Source organism: Eriocheir sinensis, chromosome 30 (genome assembly GCF_024679095.1).
Source record: "Eriocheir sinensis breed Jianghai 21 chromosome 30, ASM2467909v1, whole genome shotgun sequence".
Classification (NCBI taxonomy): Eukaryota; Metazoa; Arthropoda; class Malacostraca; order Decapoda; family Varunidae; genus Eriocheir; species Eriocheir sinensis.
The window spans coordinates 6,483,062-6,500,197 of NC_066538.1; the positions used below are offsets into that span (position 1 = coordinate 6,483,062).

At 44.3% G+C, this 17,136-nt stretch overlaps 1 protein-coding gene across 1 annotated transcript; it reads left to right on the plus strand.

Annotated features, from left to right (window-relative positions):
- The first annotated feature begins 3,158 nt into the window (after positions 1–3,158).
- LOC127005517 (alpha-L-fucosidase-like) lies at positions 3,159–16,762 on the plus strand. Its single transcript, XM_050874436.1, has 9 exons — positions 3,159–3,307; positions 9,276–9,443; positions 10,505–10,753; positions 10,864–11,027; positions 11,297–11,498; positions 13,468–13,608; positions 13,723–13,885; positions 14,005–14,152; positions 14,520–16,762. Exons 1-9 carry the CDS (start codon positions 3,268–3,270, stop codon positions 14,685–14,687), a joined length of 1,443 nt encoding a protein of 480 aa, XP_050730393.1. The 5' UTR covers positions 3,159–3,267; the 3' UTR covers positions 14,688–16,762.
- Positions 16,763–17,136: the final 374 nt, after the last annotated feature.

A 17,136-nucleotide genomic window follows, 5' to 3' on the forward strand; every position in this document is an offset into this window, starting at 1 on the left:
ACAAACTGATGGAATGGTCCAAAACATGGCTGCTTAGATTCAACATCCCCAAATGTAAAGTGATGCACATTGGCCACCATAATGACAGACACCCTTACAAGATGGAAGACATCTACATAAATCAAATAACAGAAGAAAAGGATCTGGGTGTTCTGTTCTCAGAAGATCTAAAATTTACGCATCACATTGAAAATATAACATCGAAAGCAAATAGCATGTTAGGCCTCCTCAAACGTACTTTCAAGCACTGGACAGAGGAAGGCTTTGCCAGTGTATACAGAACATACATACGCCCCCATCTGGAATACGCTGTGCAAGTGTGGAGTCCACAAGGTAGAGTAAACATCAATAGAATAGAAAAAGTACAAAGAAGAGCCACCAAAATCATCCCATCACTTAAGAACCTCCCTTATGAAGAGCAGCTGAGAAGACTTAACATTCCCAAGCTGGAGGATAGGAGAGAGAGAGGGGACATAATCGAAGTCTTCAAAATAATGAGTGGCATGGAAAACATTGATAAACACACACTTTTCCAAACCACAAACACAACACGAAGTGGCCACTCCAAACAAATATACAAACAGAGATGCAACAAAACGCAAACACAACACACTTTCACGCACAGTTATAAATACATGGAACTCACTACCAGAACACGTAGTAAATGCTACATCCACAACATCATTCAAAAACAAATATGACAAACATAAAACACAGATGAATATGGAGGCGGGCAACAGGATCTATGTAGATCATATGTAAATCCCGTGGATTTTATTGGTAAGTCTTATTGGTAAGTCTTTAATACATAAAGCTTCCAGATCCAGATGGCCTAACACACTACCCATGTTCCATCAATACTTGCAGTAAACTTTAGCATATGGAGAGAAAATTAGTGTAAAGTACTTGTGTTAACACACACACACACACACACACACACACACACACACACACACACACACACACACACACACACACAAACAGATGATTTTTTTTCGGTAAATTTGTAGCACTTCACCAGTCTCAAGATTTCAACGAAACTAGTTTATTCGAAGTTGGCCTGTTTTGAATGAATATGCGTGTCATTTCTATCGCAAATCACGTGGTTTTTTTTACCCCCCCCCCCCTTCCAACCAAGAGACTAATGATTTGCGATAAAAAATTTAGAGCACATTCATTCAAAACAGACCGAAATCTACCAGAAAAAACTAGTTTCGTCCACACAGGTGCATTTAAACTAAACATAACCCTAACCTAACCTAACCTAACCTAAAACTAACCTAACCTAACACTAACCTAACCTAACACTAACCTAACCTAACCTAAAACTAACCTAACCTAACCTAAAACTAACCTAACCTAACCTAAACCTAACCTAACCTAAAACTAACCTAACCTAACACTAACCTAACCTAAAACTAACCGCCCTCCCTCCCTCCCTCCGTTATAAATGATTTCCGAGGGGTGTTTATGGGGATGAATTTACTCAGAATGCGGAGCTCTTTCTAATGGTCAGGGTAAGAAAAGCCATCTCTAGACTGGTGTACTCCTACAATAATACCTTTTTTTCTCCCCAGCCAGGCCTTAACTCTACAATCCCATACATACATACATTACAGGTTAGGTTAGAAATTAGGTTAGGTTAGATTCCACACTAAATACACAATAGTTTCACCAAATTTGTGAGCTTCAATATAAACACCCAGACAATATACAAGGAAATTTTGAAAGCTCTGGAATTGGTGTGGGGGCTTAATTACTAACCCATCATGGCGAACTATGAAAGTGGCCTAGCTCCCTATAGGTCTCTCTCTCTCTCTCTCTCTCTCTCTCTCTTCTCTGCTATGCCGACGACCTTGCCCTAGTCCTGAACCACCGAACCTGTCTCCATCAAGTTCCACACGCCCTCAACCAGCTCAACAGGAAGTGCACAGAACTAGGGCTCAAGATCAACTTTGAAAAGTCCAAGGTCATGGCAGTTGGCATGCCTCCCCCTGAAAGGCCCCTCCAAATAGCGACCCAGGACCTCACCTACACTACCACCCACCAGTACCTGGGTGTCTGGCTGAACAGTCACCTTCGGTTCGGCACTCACGTATGCTATCTAAGAGAGCGCGTAGCAACTCACACCAACATCCTGCGAGCTGTCCAAACAAAACACGGGGGCATCCTATCGTGTCTTACGCGCCTTTAACACACAAGCCATACGGTCCATCATAGACTAATGCGCTCCTTGCCTGTGTTCGCTCTCCCCTGCACTCACAAAGAAGCTAGAGGTGGCACAAAATGACGCTCTCCGGGCCATCCTAGGAGTCCCGCCACCTTGGCCTGACCCCAAGACTCCACCCCTGGACAAATCAACATCTCTCTCTCTCTCTCTCTCTCTCTCTACTAGCTACTACTTCGGAAATCCTCCATGAAGCCAACACCCTTGTCTCACTGGGCAAGAACATCATCCTGGACTGGGTGCCAAGCCACGTTGGTCTGAGAGGGAACGAGAAGGCTGACTGTGCTGCTGCCACGGCTCGGTCCCTTCCACAGATCACCTTCCCCCTTGCCCCCAGCCTGTCCTACATTAAGAACAAAGCATCCCAGGCGGCCCTCTCACTCACCCGACTAGAACACGGGGCCGTCCTGGTTCAGGGCTCTGCCTCTGCCTCGTGGTACAGCACGGCCACCCACCACAAGCCTGTCATACAGCTCCCACACACCACACCCAACACCATCCTCGCCTCCATCCGCCGCCTCAGACTCGGGTTTGCCTGCTACGAGGAGGTGGCAAACAAGGATACCCAACCCTGCCCCCACTGCTGGCAAGCCACCCGGAAACCTCTGCTGCACTACATCCTGGAGTGCCCCCTCACCATCCCGCTGCACCCACCCGGCCCATAGCTCCACCCTGACGACGACACGGCTCCCCAGACAGCAGCAGAGCGAGTGAGCCTCACCCAAGACTCCACCCTGGCAGAGGTGGTGGCAAAATTCCCACCTCCTCGATAAGCTGAAAACTGAAGACATCCTCTGACGGGCCCGCCGGCCCGTGCCCTCCCCTGGGAGGACAAATCAACAACAACAACAACACTTCGGAAATGAAAAAAAAAAATACATTGGTGTCAGCTTGATTACTAGGCTGTTTACTTATCAAGAGATACAAGAAGAAAAGGAAGAGGAGAGGAGTCAGCTTCAAACGCGTGCACTCTATCAGCAGCATCAGCTGATCAGTGATAACACGAGAGCAGCAGGGAGGGACGCCGCTGCTATATAAATATGTCTCCTCTCCTCGCCCTCCTCTCCTGCTGCCTCCTGGGTGAGTATACTGAGTGTTTTTGCTTGCTTCTACGCACTAACCATTTCCTCTTAGCTCTTGAGAAGGCGGAGGGGCCGTGACAAGGCAGCGGTGTGGTACTGATGGCCGTGGTTCGCCTAGCAACTCTTATCCTTCTTCTTCTTCTTTTGACTTGTAACGCTTCCGCCCAGGTGACAGGACGGCCAACACAACCAACGACTCCTGATAACAACTACCACTGACGGGGCTCTAGAGGATGTGGGCCCACAGCCTCTAGAGCCCCATAAAACACCCACGAAGAAGAAGAAGAAGCTTCGTATCGCTTCTTAGGTCCTCCTCCTCTCGTTCCTCCCTTCCTCTTATTCACACACCTTCCTTTTCAGTATTATGTTATTTTCTAACCTGAAATAAAGCCACTTATATTCACTTATTCAGACATTTGTGGGACAATTTACCGTTTCACCCAACCAACGATTCTCTGACGTGGTTCATGTTTTTCTGGTGATAGGTTTAGTGAATTACACGATTTTGTACCTCATTTCCGTCGCAAATGTCTACTTTTCGAGTTATGCCTCTTTTCAAGTTATGCCTATTATCATCACTACTCGATCTGACACTAACTACCCTCTCTGCCTCGCATGGTTGCTGCATTCCGCTATTAGGTGTTCTACTGTTTCTATCTGCCCTGTCCTACAGCTACAGTTTTGGTTTCCCCCGTCCCTGTTCCTGCCGTTTACCTCCAGGGTTCCTGTTCTTGCTTTAAACAACAGTTGGTAAAGATTCGTATTAGGTCCGTGCCAGTATCTCATAATCTACTTTATGAAACATCAGTATCTCTTCATATATCTTTTCTACAAACCTTCAACAGTCATGGAAACGCTTTGAAAATCCAATTCAAGGCCTTTTTTTTTACTCTTGAGAATAGGGGATAATTTACGGAAGCGCGTCGCCTCCTCTGGCGGCGGCCGCGACGACGCTGCAGCCGCCGCAGCCGTAAAATAGCTCGCAGAGGGTTTAGGGTTGGGGAGCATATTTAAACTACTCCAACCGAACTTTACGACCTACTAACGGGGGGGGGGGCTGCGTCCCCTTCGACCCCCCCTCCCCACATGTATATGTGACTTATTTCAGCAAGGAGGTATTTCTCGCAACACCGGCTGCACCGCCGCCAGAGAAGGCGACGCGCTTTCGTAAACATTATCCCCTATTTTCAAGAGTAAAAAAAAAGTCCTTGAATTGGATTTTCAAAGCGTTTCCATGACTGTTGAAGGTTTGTAGAAAAGATATATGAAGAGATACTGATGTTTCATAAGGTAGGTAATGAGATACTGGCACGGACCTAAAACGAATCTTCACCCAACAGTTTGCTCCCCCAGTCTCCTACATGCCAGTGTACTCCCTCTGGTTTCTGTTTCCTACTGTACCATTTTAGCGTTGACTTGCCACTCATTCCTTCCTGCCATTTGACTTGTCTGTTCCTTTCAACTGCCTTCTTCACATCCCTGATCTCCATTTCATTCCTCTCTTCCCTCAGGTGTTCTCTCCTTTTCCACCTCTAACTCTTTCCCCCAGGTGGACCCGTTTCGGTAAATGTCCAGAGAGTTGCCCATCTCACCGCGGTACTTCTCACCCTAACCATGGGTTAGATCTCATAATTCTATGCATTTTGAACCCCATATATATGCCTCGCAAATTGATAGAATCGCTGCTAGCGATTTTTGAAAAGTTAGTGTTTTGGTAATTATTGAAAATCACTCCGCGCCCCCAAAATACTATGTTACGCCTCCATATTGTACTTAATTGGACGAAATACATGTCCCTTAACCATAATATGAAGGCGGAAAAACTTAAAAGTAATGAAAAAGTGGTAAAGGTAGTGAAAAGGCATATTATACATACGCGGGGTGTGTTTACATGGCGACGCCATTGCGATGTGAGCAGCGTTGCCAACGATCCGGTTAGCGGTGGTACGCTAGGTTAGCGTTCGTACGCTTAGTTAGCCATTAGCCCACGCATGTGAGACCAGGTCCACCACGCGTGGTTATTTTTTTTAGAACACGCACCTTTACCCAAAGGCTTTTGTGAAGGTTTGGGCCGGGTATAGTATTAGGTAAAGGTGCGTGTTCTAAAAAAAAAATAGCCACGCGTGGTGGACCGGTCTCACATGCGTGGGCTAATGCCTAACTAAGCGTACCATCGCTAACCAAGCGTTCCATCGCTAACCGGATCGTTGGCAACACTGCTCATTTCCCAATATGGACGCCATCAAAACACATCGCGCGTACGTATAATATGCTTTTTCACTACCTTTACCTCTTTTTGTTTACTTTTAAGTTTTTCCGCCTTCATATTGTAGTTAAGGGACATGTATTTCGTCCCTTAAGTACAATATGGAGGCGTAATATCGTGAGTAGGTAGGAAGACACCTACCGAACGGGCGCAAGTCACTCCCGGTGAGGTATATATGGGAGATGAGAAGGGAGCTGAAGCCCTCCAAAGACCCTTCCCATGTCCTCACTAACCGTTTCCCTATTGTCTCACCAACACCGGAGAGTAGTTCAGCATGCTCTCTAAAGACAGATCCTCTCTTTATCCACACCACACTACATTCTCACAACATATACACCTTTTCCCAAAATTAAAATTTCAAAATGGCGCACATACACCAAGCCTCGGAGTCCCCGCCTGGGGGGGGGGGCCACAAATTCCCCCAGGGAGGACTCCCCTTCTGGCTGCCGACCCGAGAGGTGTCTTGATAACTCCTCGAAACTCTTTCTTCTCAATTTCTGCAACATTCGCGGTCTTCGCTCTAATTTTCATTCTGTGGAACATCATCTCACCTTCTCTTCCTTACCGAAACACAGGTTTCTGAGGCTACTGACAGCAATCTCTACTCTGTTCCCTCCTACTATCTCTATCCTAAATTTCAATCCAAAGCTGGATGTTGCGCCTACGTGCGCAACGACATCACTTGCTCTCGTGCCCACGACCTTGACTCTTCTGAATTTTCCACCATCTGGTTAAGACTTCACTGTCATTCTATTACTAAATACATCTGTGCTGTTTATCTCTCACCTAACTCTACCAACTATGTAAAATTCTTTGACTATTTGAATTCTAAAGTGGAGCACATCTTGACCCACTCTCCCTTCGCTGAAATCTCCATCCTAGGAGATTTCAATGTTCACCACCAGCTTTGGCTTTCATCCTCTTTCACTGACCATCCTGGTGAACAAGCCTACAACTTTGCTATCCTCAACGACCTAGAGCAGTTGGTCCAGCACCCTACACGTATTCCTGACCGTCTTGGAGATCGGCCCAACATTCTAGACCTCTTCCTTACCTCAAACCCTTCTGCTTATTCTGTCAAACTGTTCTCCGTTGGGCTCCTCCGATCACAATCTTATTTCTGCATCCTGTCCTATCGCTCCTGTACACCCTCTGGACCCACCGAAGAGGCGATGCTTCTGGCATTTTGCTTCAGCTCGGTGGGACGACCTGAGGATGTACTTTTCCGATTTTCCGTGGAATGATTATTGCTTCCAGGATAGAGACCCTCTGTGTGTGCTCAGCGCATCACAGAGGTGATTGTCTCTGGATTGGAGGCATACATTCCTCGTTCTTTCTCGACTCCTCCCGCTAACAAGCTTGGTTTAATCACGCTTGTTCTCGTGCTGTCAATGATAGAGAGGTAGCTCACAAAAGATACCAGAGCCTTCAAACTAATGCTAATTATGAACTTTACATTTCTGCCCGAAATCGTGCCAAATCTATTCTCCGACTAACCAAAAATTCTTTCATTAATAGAAAATGTCAAAACCTTGCTTTCTCTAACTCTTCCCGTGACTTCTGGCATCTAGCCAAAAACATCTCCTCCAACTTCACTTCTTCATCTTTCCCTCCACTCCTCAGTCCTGACGGCAACACTGCCATCTCATCTATCTCTAAGGCTGAACTCTTCTCTCAAACTTTTTCTAAAAACTCCACTCTGGACGATTCTGGGCATATTCCTCCTACTCATCCCCCTCTGACTCCTTTATGCCTGTTATAAAGATTCTTCAAAATGATGTTTTCTATGCCCTCTCTGGCCTCAATCCTCAGAAGGCTTATGGACCTGATGGAGTGCCTCCTATTGTCCTTAAAAACTGTGCCTCCGTGCTGTCACCCTGCCTGGTCAAACTCTTTCGCCTCTGCCTGTCAACATCTACCTTTCCTTCTTGCTGGAAGTATGCCTTCATACAGCCTGTACCTAAGAAGGGTGACCGCTCCAATCCCTCAAACTACCGTCCTATTGCTTTACTTTCTTGTCTATCTAAAGCTTTTGAATCAATCCTTAACCGGAAGATTCAAAAGCACCTTTCCACTTCTGACCTTCTATCTGATCGCCAGTATGGGTTCCGCAAGGGGCGTTCTACTGGTGATCTCCTAGCCTTCTTAACTGACTCTTGGTCATCCTCTCTTAGCCGTTTTGCTATTGCGCTGGACATATCAAAAGCTTTTGATAGGGTCTGGCACAAATCTTTGCTTTCTAAACTACCCTCCTACGGTTTCTATCCTTCTCTCTGTACCTTTATCTCCAGTTTCCTTTCTGACCGTTCTATTTCTGCCGTGGTAGACGGTCACTGTTCTTCCCCTAAATCTATTAACAGTGGTGTCCCACAGGGTTCTGTCCTATCTCCCACTCTTTTTCTGTTGTTCATTGATGATCTTCTTTCCAAAACGAACTGTCCTATCCATTCCTACGCCGATGATTCCACTCTGCATTATTCAACTTCTTTTAATAGAAGACCCACCCTTCAGGAACTTAACGACTCAAGGCTGGAGGCTGCAGAACGCTTAGCCTCAGACCTTACTATTATTTCCGATTGGGGCAAGAAGAACCTGGTGTCCTTCAACGCCTCAAAAACACAGTTTCTCCACCTATCCACTCGACACAATCTTCCAAACAACTATCCCCTATTCTTTGACAACACCCAGCTATCACCTTCCTCAACACTAAACATCCTCGGTCTATCCTTAACTCAAAATCTCAACTGGAAACTTCATATCTCATCTCTTACTAAATCAGCTTCCTCGAGGCTGGGCGTTCTGTACCGTCTCCGCCAGTTCTTCTCCCCTGCACAGTTGCTGTCCATATACAGGGCCTTGTCCCCTCGTATGGAGTATGCATCTCATGTGTTGGGGGCTCCTCACACAGCTCTTCTGGACAAAGTGGATGCAAAGGCTCTTCGTCTCATCAGCTCTCCTAATCATACTGATAGTCTTCTACCTCTTAAATTCCGAATAAATGTTGCCTCTATTTATATCTTCTATCGTTATTTCAACGCTTACTGCTCTTCTGAACTTGCTAACTGCATGCCTCCCCCTCCCCGGGCCCCGCTGCACCTCGACTTTCTACTCATGCTCATCCCTATACTGTCCAAACCCCTTATGCAAGAGTTAACCAGCATCTTCACTCTTTCATCCCTCACGCTGGTAAACTCTGGAACAATCTTCCTTCATCTGTATTTCCTCTTGCCTACGACTTGAACTCTTTCAAGAGGAGGGTATCAGGACACCTCTCCTCCCGAAACTGACCTATCTTTCGGCCACCTCTTTGGATTCTTTTTAGGAGCAGCGAGTAGCGGGCTTTTTTTTATTAATGTTTACTTTTTTGTGCCCTTGAGCTGTCTCCTTTGCTGTAAAAAATAAAAAAATAAATTAAAAAAATTTGGAGGCGGGGGAACAAAGTATCCCAGCCCCCCCCCCCCGTGACGCCCCGAGGCGGCCGCAAAAATCACTAACTTTTCAAAAATCGCTAGCAGCGATTCTATCAATTTGCGAGGCATGTATATGGGGTTCAAAATGCATAGAATTATGAGATCTAACCCATGGTTAGGGTGAGAAGTACCGCGGTGAGATGGGCAACTCTCTGGACATTTACCGTAATGTAGGTTTTGGAGGAGTGAGACAAGTACAAACATATAAATTATCATTTTTCTCTTGTCAGCCTGTTCAGTGGGGTTTGCCGAGGGCAGGTATGAGCCCACCTGGAGCTCCCTGGACACGCGGCCGCTGCCCAGCTGGTATGATGAGGCCAAGGTGGGCATTTTCCTCCACTGGGGCGTGTTCTCCGTGCCCTCCTTCGGCTCCGAGTGGTTTTGGGAACGCTGGCAGGGTGAGGCGGCTTGTAAATACTTTTTTGTTTGTCTATATTTTCATCCCTAAATGGTCTTTTTTTTTTAATTACCCTTGACAAAATAGTTGTGATTTTTATCATTCTCTGAGTGTTGTTCTTTGGTTTGTTTTATCTTTTGTCATTTTTTTTTCTGTCTTTTGATAACTGTTACCTTGTGCTATGTCCGTACCCTCAAACAGAATCAGACTAGTGGAGTTCATGAGGAATAACTACTGCACCCTTCTTGTCCTTCACTCTTCCTGTTCCCTATAGCCCCTATTAATTAATGCTACTTTTCCTCATTAGTACCTTCTTTGGAAATACTATATATCATCACCAACAAAGAAGTCTTACAGGGGAGAAGGTGGGAATATGGACCAGGGTGGTAATATGAAACAGGCCATATCTCAGAAACTATATGTGCTGCTGTCTATTGGTAACTGAATTTAAACATAACGCTAGTTCCTCATAGGCCACCAAAGTGCTTCTGAAGTCACTCGCTTGAGCTGCGTCACTCTGAGGGGCAATTATTTAATTCTTGCTCAGTGAAACTTTTATAAATTAGAATTCAAAACCTGTTATCCTATATAAATCAATATATATGGACTCTGATATATAGTGTGTTGATTAGTCATAAAATCACTTGTTAAAATGGCATAGTTAGTTTTCTGGAAAAAAAGTAAGCTGAGAATTTCTTCTACTAACTAATTATGAAAATGTTGTTGGGATGGAACAGCATGTTCCATATTACCACCATTCCATATCTCCAGGGTTTACCTCCCACACATCATAGCTCCAGTCCCTGAGGCAAATAAGGTGTCAAATAGAAGTTGCAAAACTTTGAAACTATCTCTCTTGACTTCCTCTCTATACAAGGAGGCTCAAAGACCTCATTCGAAGAAAAAAAATAATAATAATATGGAGTTTATGAAGAAAATATGGAGTTTATGATGAAAACCTCTCACCCCCAACTGAAGCAATCAGAATCTGTTTCCAATAATAAGTAGTGTATATATCTCTTCTTCCCCTATATTAATGCCTTTTCCAATTGCTTCAAATAGAGAAACAATGGCAGCCGTACGTAGACTTCATGAAGAAGAACTACCCGCCAAACTTCAGTTACCAGGATTTTGGGCCCCAGTTCACAGCAGAGTTTTACAACCCCAAGGAGTGGGCGGAGCTGTTCAACGCTTCGGGAGCACGTTATGTGGTGCTGACCAGCAAGCACCACGAGGGCTTCACACTCTGGCCCTCAAAGCACTCCTGGGGCTGGAACAGTCTTGATGTGGGCCCAAAGAGAGACCTGCTGGGTGAGGTTGGGAGTTGTCTGTGTGTGTGTGTGTGTGTGTGTGTTTACAAAAAAATATTCTTTTCTTTTGCACTTATAACCACATGATCATGACTCTTGACCTCCCCACAGGCGACCTTGCTTATGCCATTAAGTCGCAGACACCACACATCCACTTTGGGCTGTACCACTCCCTCTTTGAATGGTTCAACCCTCTTTACCTGAAGGACAAGGACAACAAGTTCCTCACAAATGAGTTTGTCACTCAGAAAACCCTCCCAGAGCTGTATGAATTAGTGAGTTGATGTTGTTGGGCCACAGACTGCTTTACTGTTTCTTATAATTTAGCTTTTGATTGTGAATCATGTCGAGTTATTTTAACTTTAGTCCTCAAACTTATGGATTACTTGGTGAGTAAATTTCCAGATTGACTATTTGGTGAGTTCACTTAAAGACTGATTGGTTGGAAAATAATGACTGTATTAACACCAAGCCTCTATCTTTTATTGCCGCCTGAACCAGCTTAGTAAGTTCTTTTCACCACCCTTCCTGCTCTGTGTCCCAGGTCAACAATTACCAGCCAGACGTGGTGTGGAGTGATGGTGATGCGGATGCTTCTGATAAGTACTGGAATTCAACACACTTCCTGGCATGGCTGTTCAATGACTCGCCTGTTAACCAGACTGTGGTGGTCAATGACAGGTGGGGCAGTGGCATCATGTGTCACCACGGCTCCTTCTACACCTGCCACGACAACTTCAATCCAGGTGAGAAGAGAAATAATCCTTCTCCATAAGGGGTACCTTTTCACTATGATGTTATATAACTTCTAAAAATTCAAGCATATAAGCATATAAGCATTCAAGTATATAATAATACATACAATATATAATTTCATTGTACAGTGAGGTGTCATAATTTTTATGTGTTCGATTCATATCACTGCCAGATGCCTGATGAAATATATCACACTAGCCCTATAGTATGTCCATTATCTTTTGTTTCCATCAAGAGATCACTTCAGGACCCACTACAACTATCGTCAGAGAGAGCATCTGAATCTGAATCTAATAAACAAGAAAAATGATTTTGCCCTGACTTCACAGCAGCAGCCACATGTTACAATTTCAGGCCTGAGAGGCACACCATTCAGCACCTCAGACTGCCTGCACACTAGCCTTGCAGCAGATCTCTACAAACTAGTGGAAAACAACGCCTATATTCAAGCTCCAAGGGCATCTGAGTACACCACTAATATGGTGTCTTCGTCTCCTGTTAACTAGACCAGCAGCAAAGGACACAGTAAATGCCTCACTGCCCAGAGAGGAAGACACTCTGCCTTCTCTCTCATGCAGTGATATTTGAATGAGTCCACTAACCTTCTGAATCAGAACCAGTCATCAACTCACAGAGCTGAGGGTCTCTTTCCATGGTAATTGGGACTATGTACCTCTCTTTACTAAATAATTTAACATGGACGCCCCAACCCACCTTTTAAACAACCCTGGAGTGGTGAAGGACAGACAAACAAATAGAACACTAATTTAGTCTTTGACCAACTTTACAGTGTAAAAGGCAGTCATGTTTGTGTGTATTTGCATGTATTGTGTAACAAGGGGAACTTAGTTTCTCTCTGTAACAAGGGAAACTTTGTTTCCCCTTAAGGTCAAATTGCATAACACTAATGCAGTACATCAGACTCCCACCTCTCCTGCCTTATGTGCCCACATTGGGGAGCCTGCAGCCAACCCCTTGCTTCAAGCTAAAGTGGTCTACTAACTAACAAGGATACAAGGCTGACAAGACTGCCAGCCTTACTTAACATACATTACAACAATAAATGTATGACAATTACATTAATTAGAATCTCTGCACGGTTGAATTAAATGGAATGGAGATGAGAGACACAGAACACACACCCACTTAGAGAGGCTGTGGGTGTGGAAACTTGACATTCTAAGGGGTACTGAGAAATCTGCAAGGAAGATTGAGCAACCAATAAGTAACAGAGATGGCAACACTCAGTATCAGCCAGTTTAATCTGTTTTTGGCATCACCTGATGGACATAGACAATTCAAGCATCTGATCACACATGTGTGGCACTCTTTGTCTGTGGAACAATATTCGGTGGCACGTATATGTGATATCTGAAGCGAAAGGGTTAAGTAGCTTTGGAGGGCTTTTACATGTCTTGAGACAGTGTGATTCAGATGAATAATAAAGTGAATGTTTAGAATGCATTGCTGTGCTTGTTTTTTCTTTTCTTTTTTTTCAACTTTTTCCATGTTTGGCTAATAATTTTGGTAGGCTTTCATGATAGGCCCTGTTTGATGGCCTCTGCCCATTAGTGGCACATTATCTCCACTTCCACATTAGTGGCACAGGCAAATATTTTTTTAAGTGGTGCCTGGCTCATCTTGCCACCCACTGCTCCACTTGATCCTCTTGAGAGAATTTATCTGGAGCCCAGGTTGATAGGTGGTCATCAGGGCAGCATGTGGGTTGTCTTTGGTCTCTCACCAACAACTGAAAATTGCCAGCATGTAGCAGTGTGAAGGACTTGAAAATGGTTCTTTCAGGACACTGTGCCCACACACTGACCACTCAGATACTACTCCCCATGATAAGGAACTGACCACTCAGATACTACTCCCCATGATAAGGAAGTTTGTTATGGGTTGCTGTTTGATATGAAAGGTTGTTATATGTTCTAATGCTGTTTTGTGGCCTTGCAGGAGTGTTACAGCCACACAAGTGGGAGAACTGTATGACTGTTGACCGTCGCTCTTGGGGCTTCCGCCGAGAGGCAGCTCTGGCAGATTACCGCACCATACACGAGCTACTCACAGAATTGGCCTCGACCATCAGCTGTGGAGGTGACTGAGCTGCTTGTCTTTCTTTTTTGGCCTTTTCACCTTTGTTAAGTAACTTTCTTTTTTCTTTGTGAGTTGGTTTCATAACCTAGACCTAATCAGCACCACCACCCTCAGGCAACATGCTGCTGAACGTTGGCCCCACCAAGGAAGGCCGCATCTGCCCCATCATGGAGGAGCGTCTGCGGCAGATGGGCTCCTGGCTGGCCATCAACGGGGAGGCCATTTATGGCAGCCACCCATGGAGGATCCAAAATGACACCCAGACGCCTGGAGTCTGGTATGTGATTTTTCTTTATGATAGAGACAAAGCAGGCAATCTGTTTTTCCCCTCAAAAGCTATGCATCACCCTCTAACCTCTGTATCTTATAGTAGTTCCCTTCCCCTGGCCTCCGTAGGTTCACCAGCAAGGGAGACACAGTATACGCCATTGTGCTAGAGTGGCCGCAAGAGAATGTTCTGGCCCTTGCTTCTGTCAGAGACACGCCACAGACCAGCATCACCCTCCTTGGCTACACCAGCACCCCGTACACCCTCGACGTCAGGGTAAGTCGGTACAGTTCTCTCCATCTGCCTGAATCCCCCACACAACCCTTCCATTAAGCATCAACATCATCTTACTGTCACTGTTTTTTTATTCATATCCACGTCCTCTCATTGAAAGAATCTTATTTGGGTCAATATCAGTAATGATTTTCCCTTGACACCTTTTTATGGATCTCAATAATAATAATAATCATTTGATCATTTTAGTTTTATGTCCATTGTTCTCCTTTTAAAAGGTTGACTACAATGGGGATTCAGATGTGTTTGATTTTCATTGAAATACTGCAGTGAGGGATTCAGATTGTGTTTGGTTTCCATTCAAGTCACCACAGCATCTAACCCTAAGAATCACCCCACCTCCTCACAGTTCCGAGGGACGGAGGACGGGATCAAGGTGATGTTCCCCTCCAAGGCTGACGTCAAGGTGGAGTGGGCGTGGGTCCTGGCCATGAAGAATGTCCTGCCATCCCCCGGGGCACCCCCACCACCCACAGTCATGTCCCAGCCACACCCCAATGATATATCAGAGGGTTAAAGTCAGACCGGAGGTGGGGATGAGGGGGTCCTGAAGCCTCCAGCCATGCCAGCACAATTTAGGGAACACCATATACTCGTCTAAATCTAAGTGTTGTTAAGAGTTGATTCTTCAAGCTATGGCAAGCCTATGATGTGTTCAATTAAAGAAGTAAATTGAACTCCCTAAAAAGTAGTACATTCACGTAAAAGTTGACATTCCAATTTCTTGAAAAGCCTTTAATAACTAGACGTTACATGAGTATGCTTGTTATGTTTGCCAGTTTGTACACAGCCTTCCACTAACACTCATGTCAGAACAAAACGTTTCTGGGAAATTGAGCTGAGCTATAAAAGTGAACTTAGGATAAAGGACAATTATTATTATTATTTTTATATTTTTTATTATTTTCCAATTTTTTATTTACTATTTAAAAAAAAAATTACGTGCTGACCTGTAGCGCTGGTAGGATTTCTTGAGGGGCCTGGTGGTCAGCCCCAGCCCTTTGTGGCGCAGGCAGGTGTTTATAGTGGCGCCATCTTTTCTTGGCTCATGCTGCCCCCCGGAGCTTGTTCTTGATTCACTTGGACAGTTTCCTCTTAACTCCAGATTGATGGGTGGTCTCTAGGACAGCATGTGGGTAGTCTTAGGCCACTCAGCGGTGACTGAAAAATCCCAGGTGGTAGCGGCGGATTCGAACCAGCGTCATCCAGAACACTAACCACTGAGCCACCGCCAGCCAGGCTACCTTTCATGCCTCAGTTCAGTTTTCAAGAGCAACTTTCTTCCTGATATGAGTATGACTTGTTAGAATGCATACAAATTGATTAACATCTCCTTTGCACTAACATTCCGTGACTTTTGACATCTGACCGTCCAACCTCCTGCAGCTACTGTGAAGTCCATGCACTCAGATTACTTTCAATATTGTATAATGACTGACCCGCCTGGTGCAGAAAGCCTCCCAAACTCACTCTGCGAGTGGGTTACCTCCTTGGCAGACTGGTTAAAGGGTGACTTTCCTATCTTGCCAGTTGCAGTTCGATCCCTGGCACCATTAAACCCTTCTGAGTCTGGACTAGTATCTTGTGTGTTTTGTGACAAGCAGAGGTCATGTGGAGGTATGAATTCAGTGGCAATACAACTGTAGGCTAATGCCTACTTAATTTTTTTCAGCCATGTTCAAGCCAAAGAATTGTTTCTGTCTACTTAATGGAAGCTGTTCAAAAGAAAATGAAAAAAAAAAGAAAGATTAATAAGTAAACAAGATTAAAACTAAAAGTAAATAAGTAAAGGTTGTCAGAAAGTGCCTTTAACAATTTTTACACATGATTCCAGTTAGTATTCATATCAGGAAAATATCCACTCAGGAAAATACATCTGAAATAGAACAATTAACTGTTATCAAAACAAAACAAAACCTTTGCTCTAACAGTGGCGTGGGTTGGAGGGAGGAGGTGAATGATGCACAAAGCTGGGTGTGTTTTGTGGCTGACTGGTTGAGCTTAGGGAAGGAGAGGAACAAGGGTGCTCTAGTGAAGAGGGAGGGAGAGCAAATATGTTTTTAACCCATGTGATAATTTAGTTTTATCATTATTCTCTTATATGTATATAGAGTATTGGCACAAGAAATTTATTTGAGTTGTTTTATGTATCAAGCCAATGACAAGGCTATGATGTGTTGTTATAGTTTTCAAGTATTGCTCCCGGTTCCCATGGAAGATTTATTCAGCTATAAAGTCTGTGATCGAGGTGAAGTTCATATTTTTCTTCAGTATTACAAATAATTATTTTTAGAGACATCCTTACAATACTCATCCACTTTGACTGCATTTTGTTCATTCAGTTTGTACTGCACTGTTTGGCGAGTGTATTTTTGTATACAACACATTACACAGGTGGAGCTGCAGTTTTTACAAGGTTCATCAAGGGTATGGAATACAATATCTCGTGTGCCATTTCACAAGACTTTTAGTCCATACTCTGCTGTCACAGTTTGATGAATACATAACCAGATATAAGTATTTTTGGGATATGCATGTTGTTATGATGATGTATTCAGGACACATATGTTGCAATAAAAAGCCTTACATATATATCCATATGTATATAATGTCCCTTATATAGCCCTCATAATTAACTCCGGGGATGGGAGAAAGGGTGAGATATCATAGTAAAACACTTAATAATTGACTTGTCATGAGTGATGAATGACTGAAGATTTCTCAAATTAAGGTGCGGGCGTACAGTACGTGGTGAGCTCGGGCGCTATATGGTAAGTATTAATCAAAACAAATGGCCTATTTCAAGAGAGAGATAGAAGAGCATAACTCATACATACTTTGCAAACCACAGAAAATGAAAAAAAGAAACACTGACCGATAAGGGTATCACCAGAAGAAAGAGGAAGATGAGGAGGAGAAATGGTAATAGAGAAAGAAAAAGAATCCAAAAAACACGCATATAAAAA

Coding starts and splice junctions, on each gene's coding strand:
- LOC127005517 (XM_050874436.1), top strand. CDS start 3,268: ATGTCTCCTCTCCTCGCCCTCCTCTCCTGCTGCCTCCTGG. Junction 9,444..10,504: donor GTTTTGGGAACGCTGGCAGG/GTGAGGCGGCTT, acceptor TGCTTCAAATAG/AGAAACAATGGCAGCCGTAC. Junction 13,886..14,004: donor ACCCAGACGCCTGGAGTCTG/GTATGTGATTTT, acceptor TGGCCTCCGTAG/GTTCACCAGCAAGGGAGACA.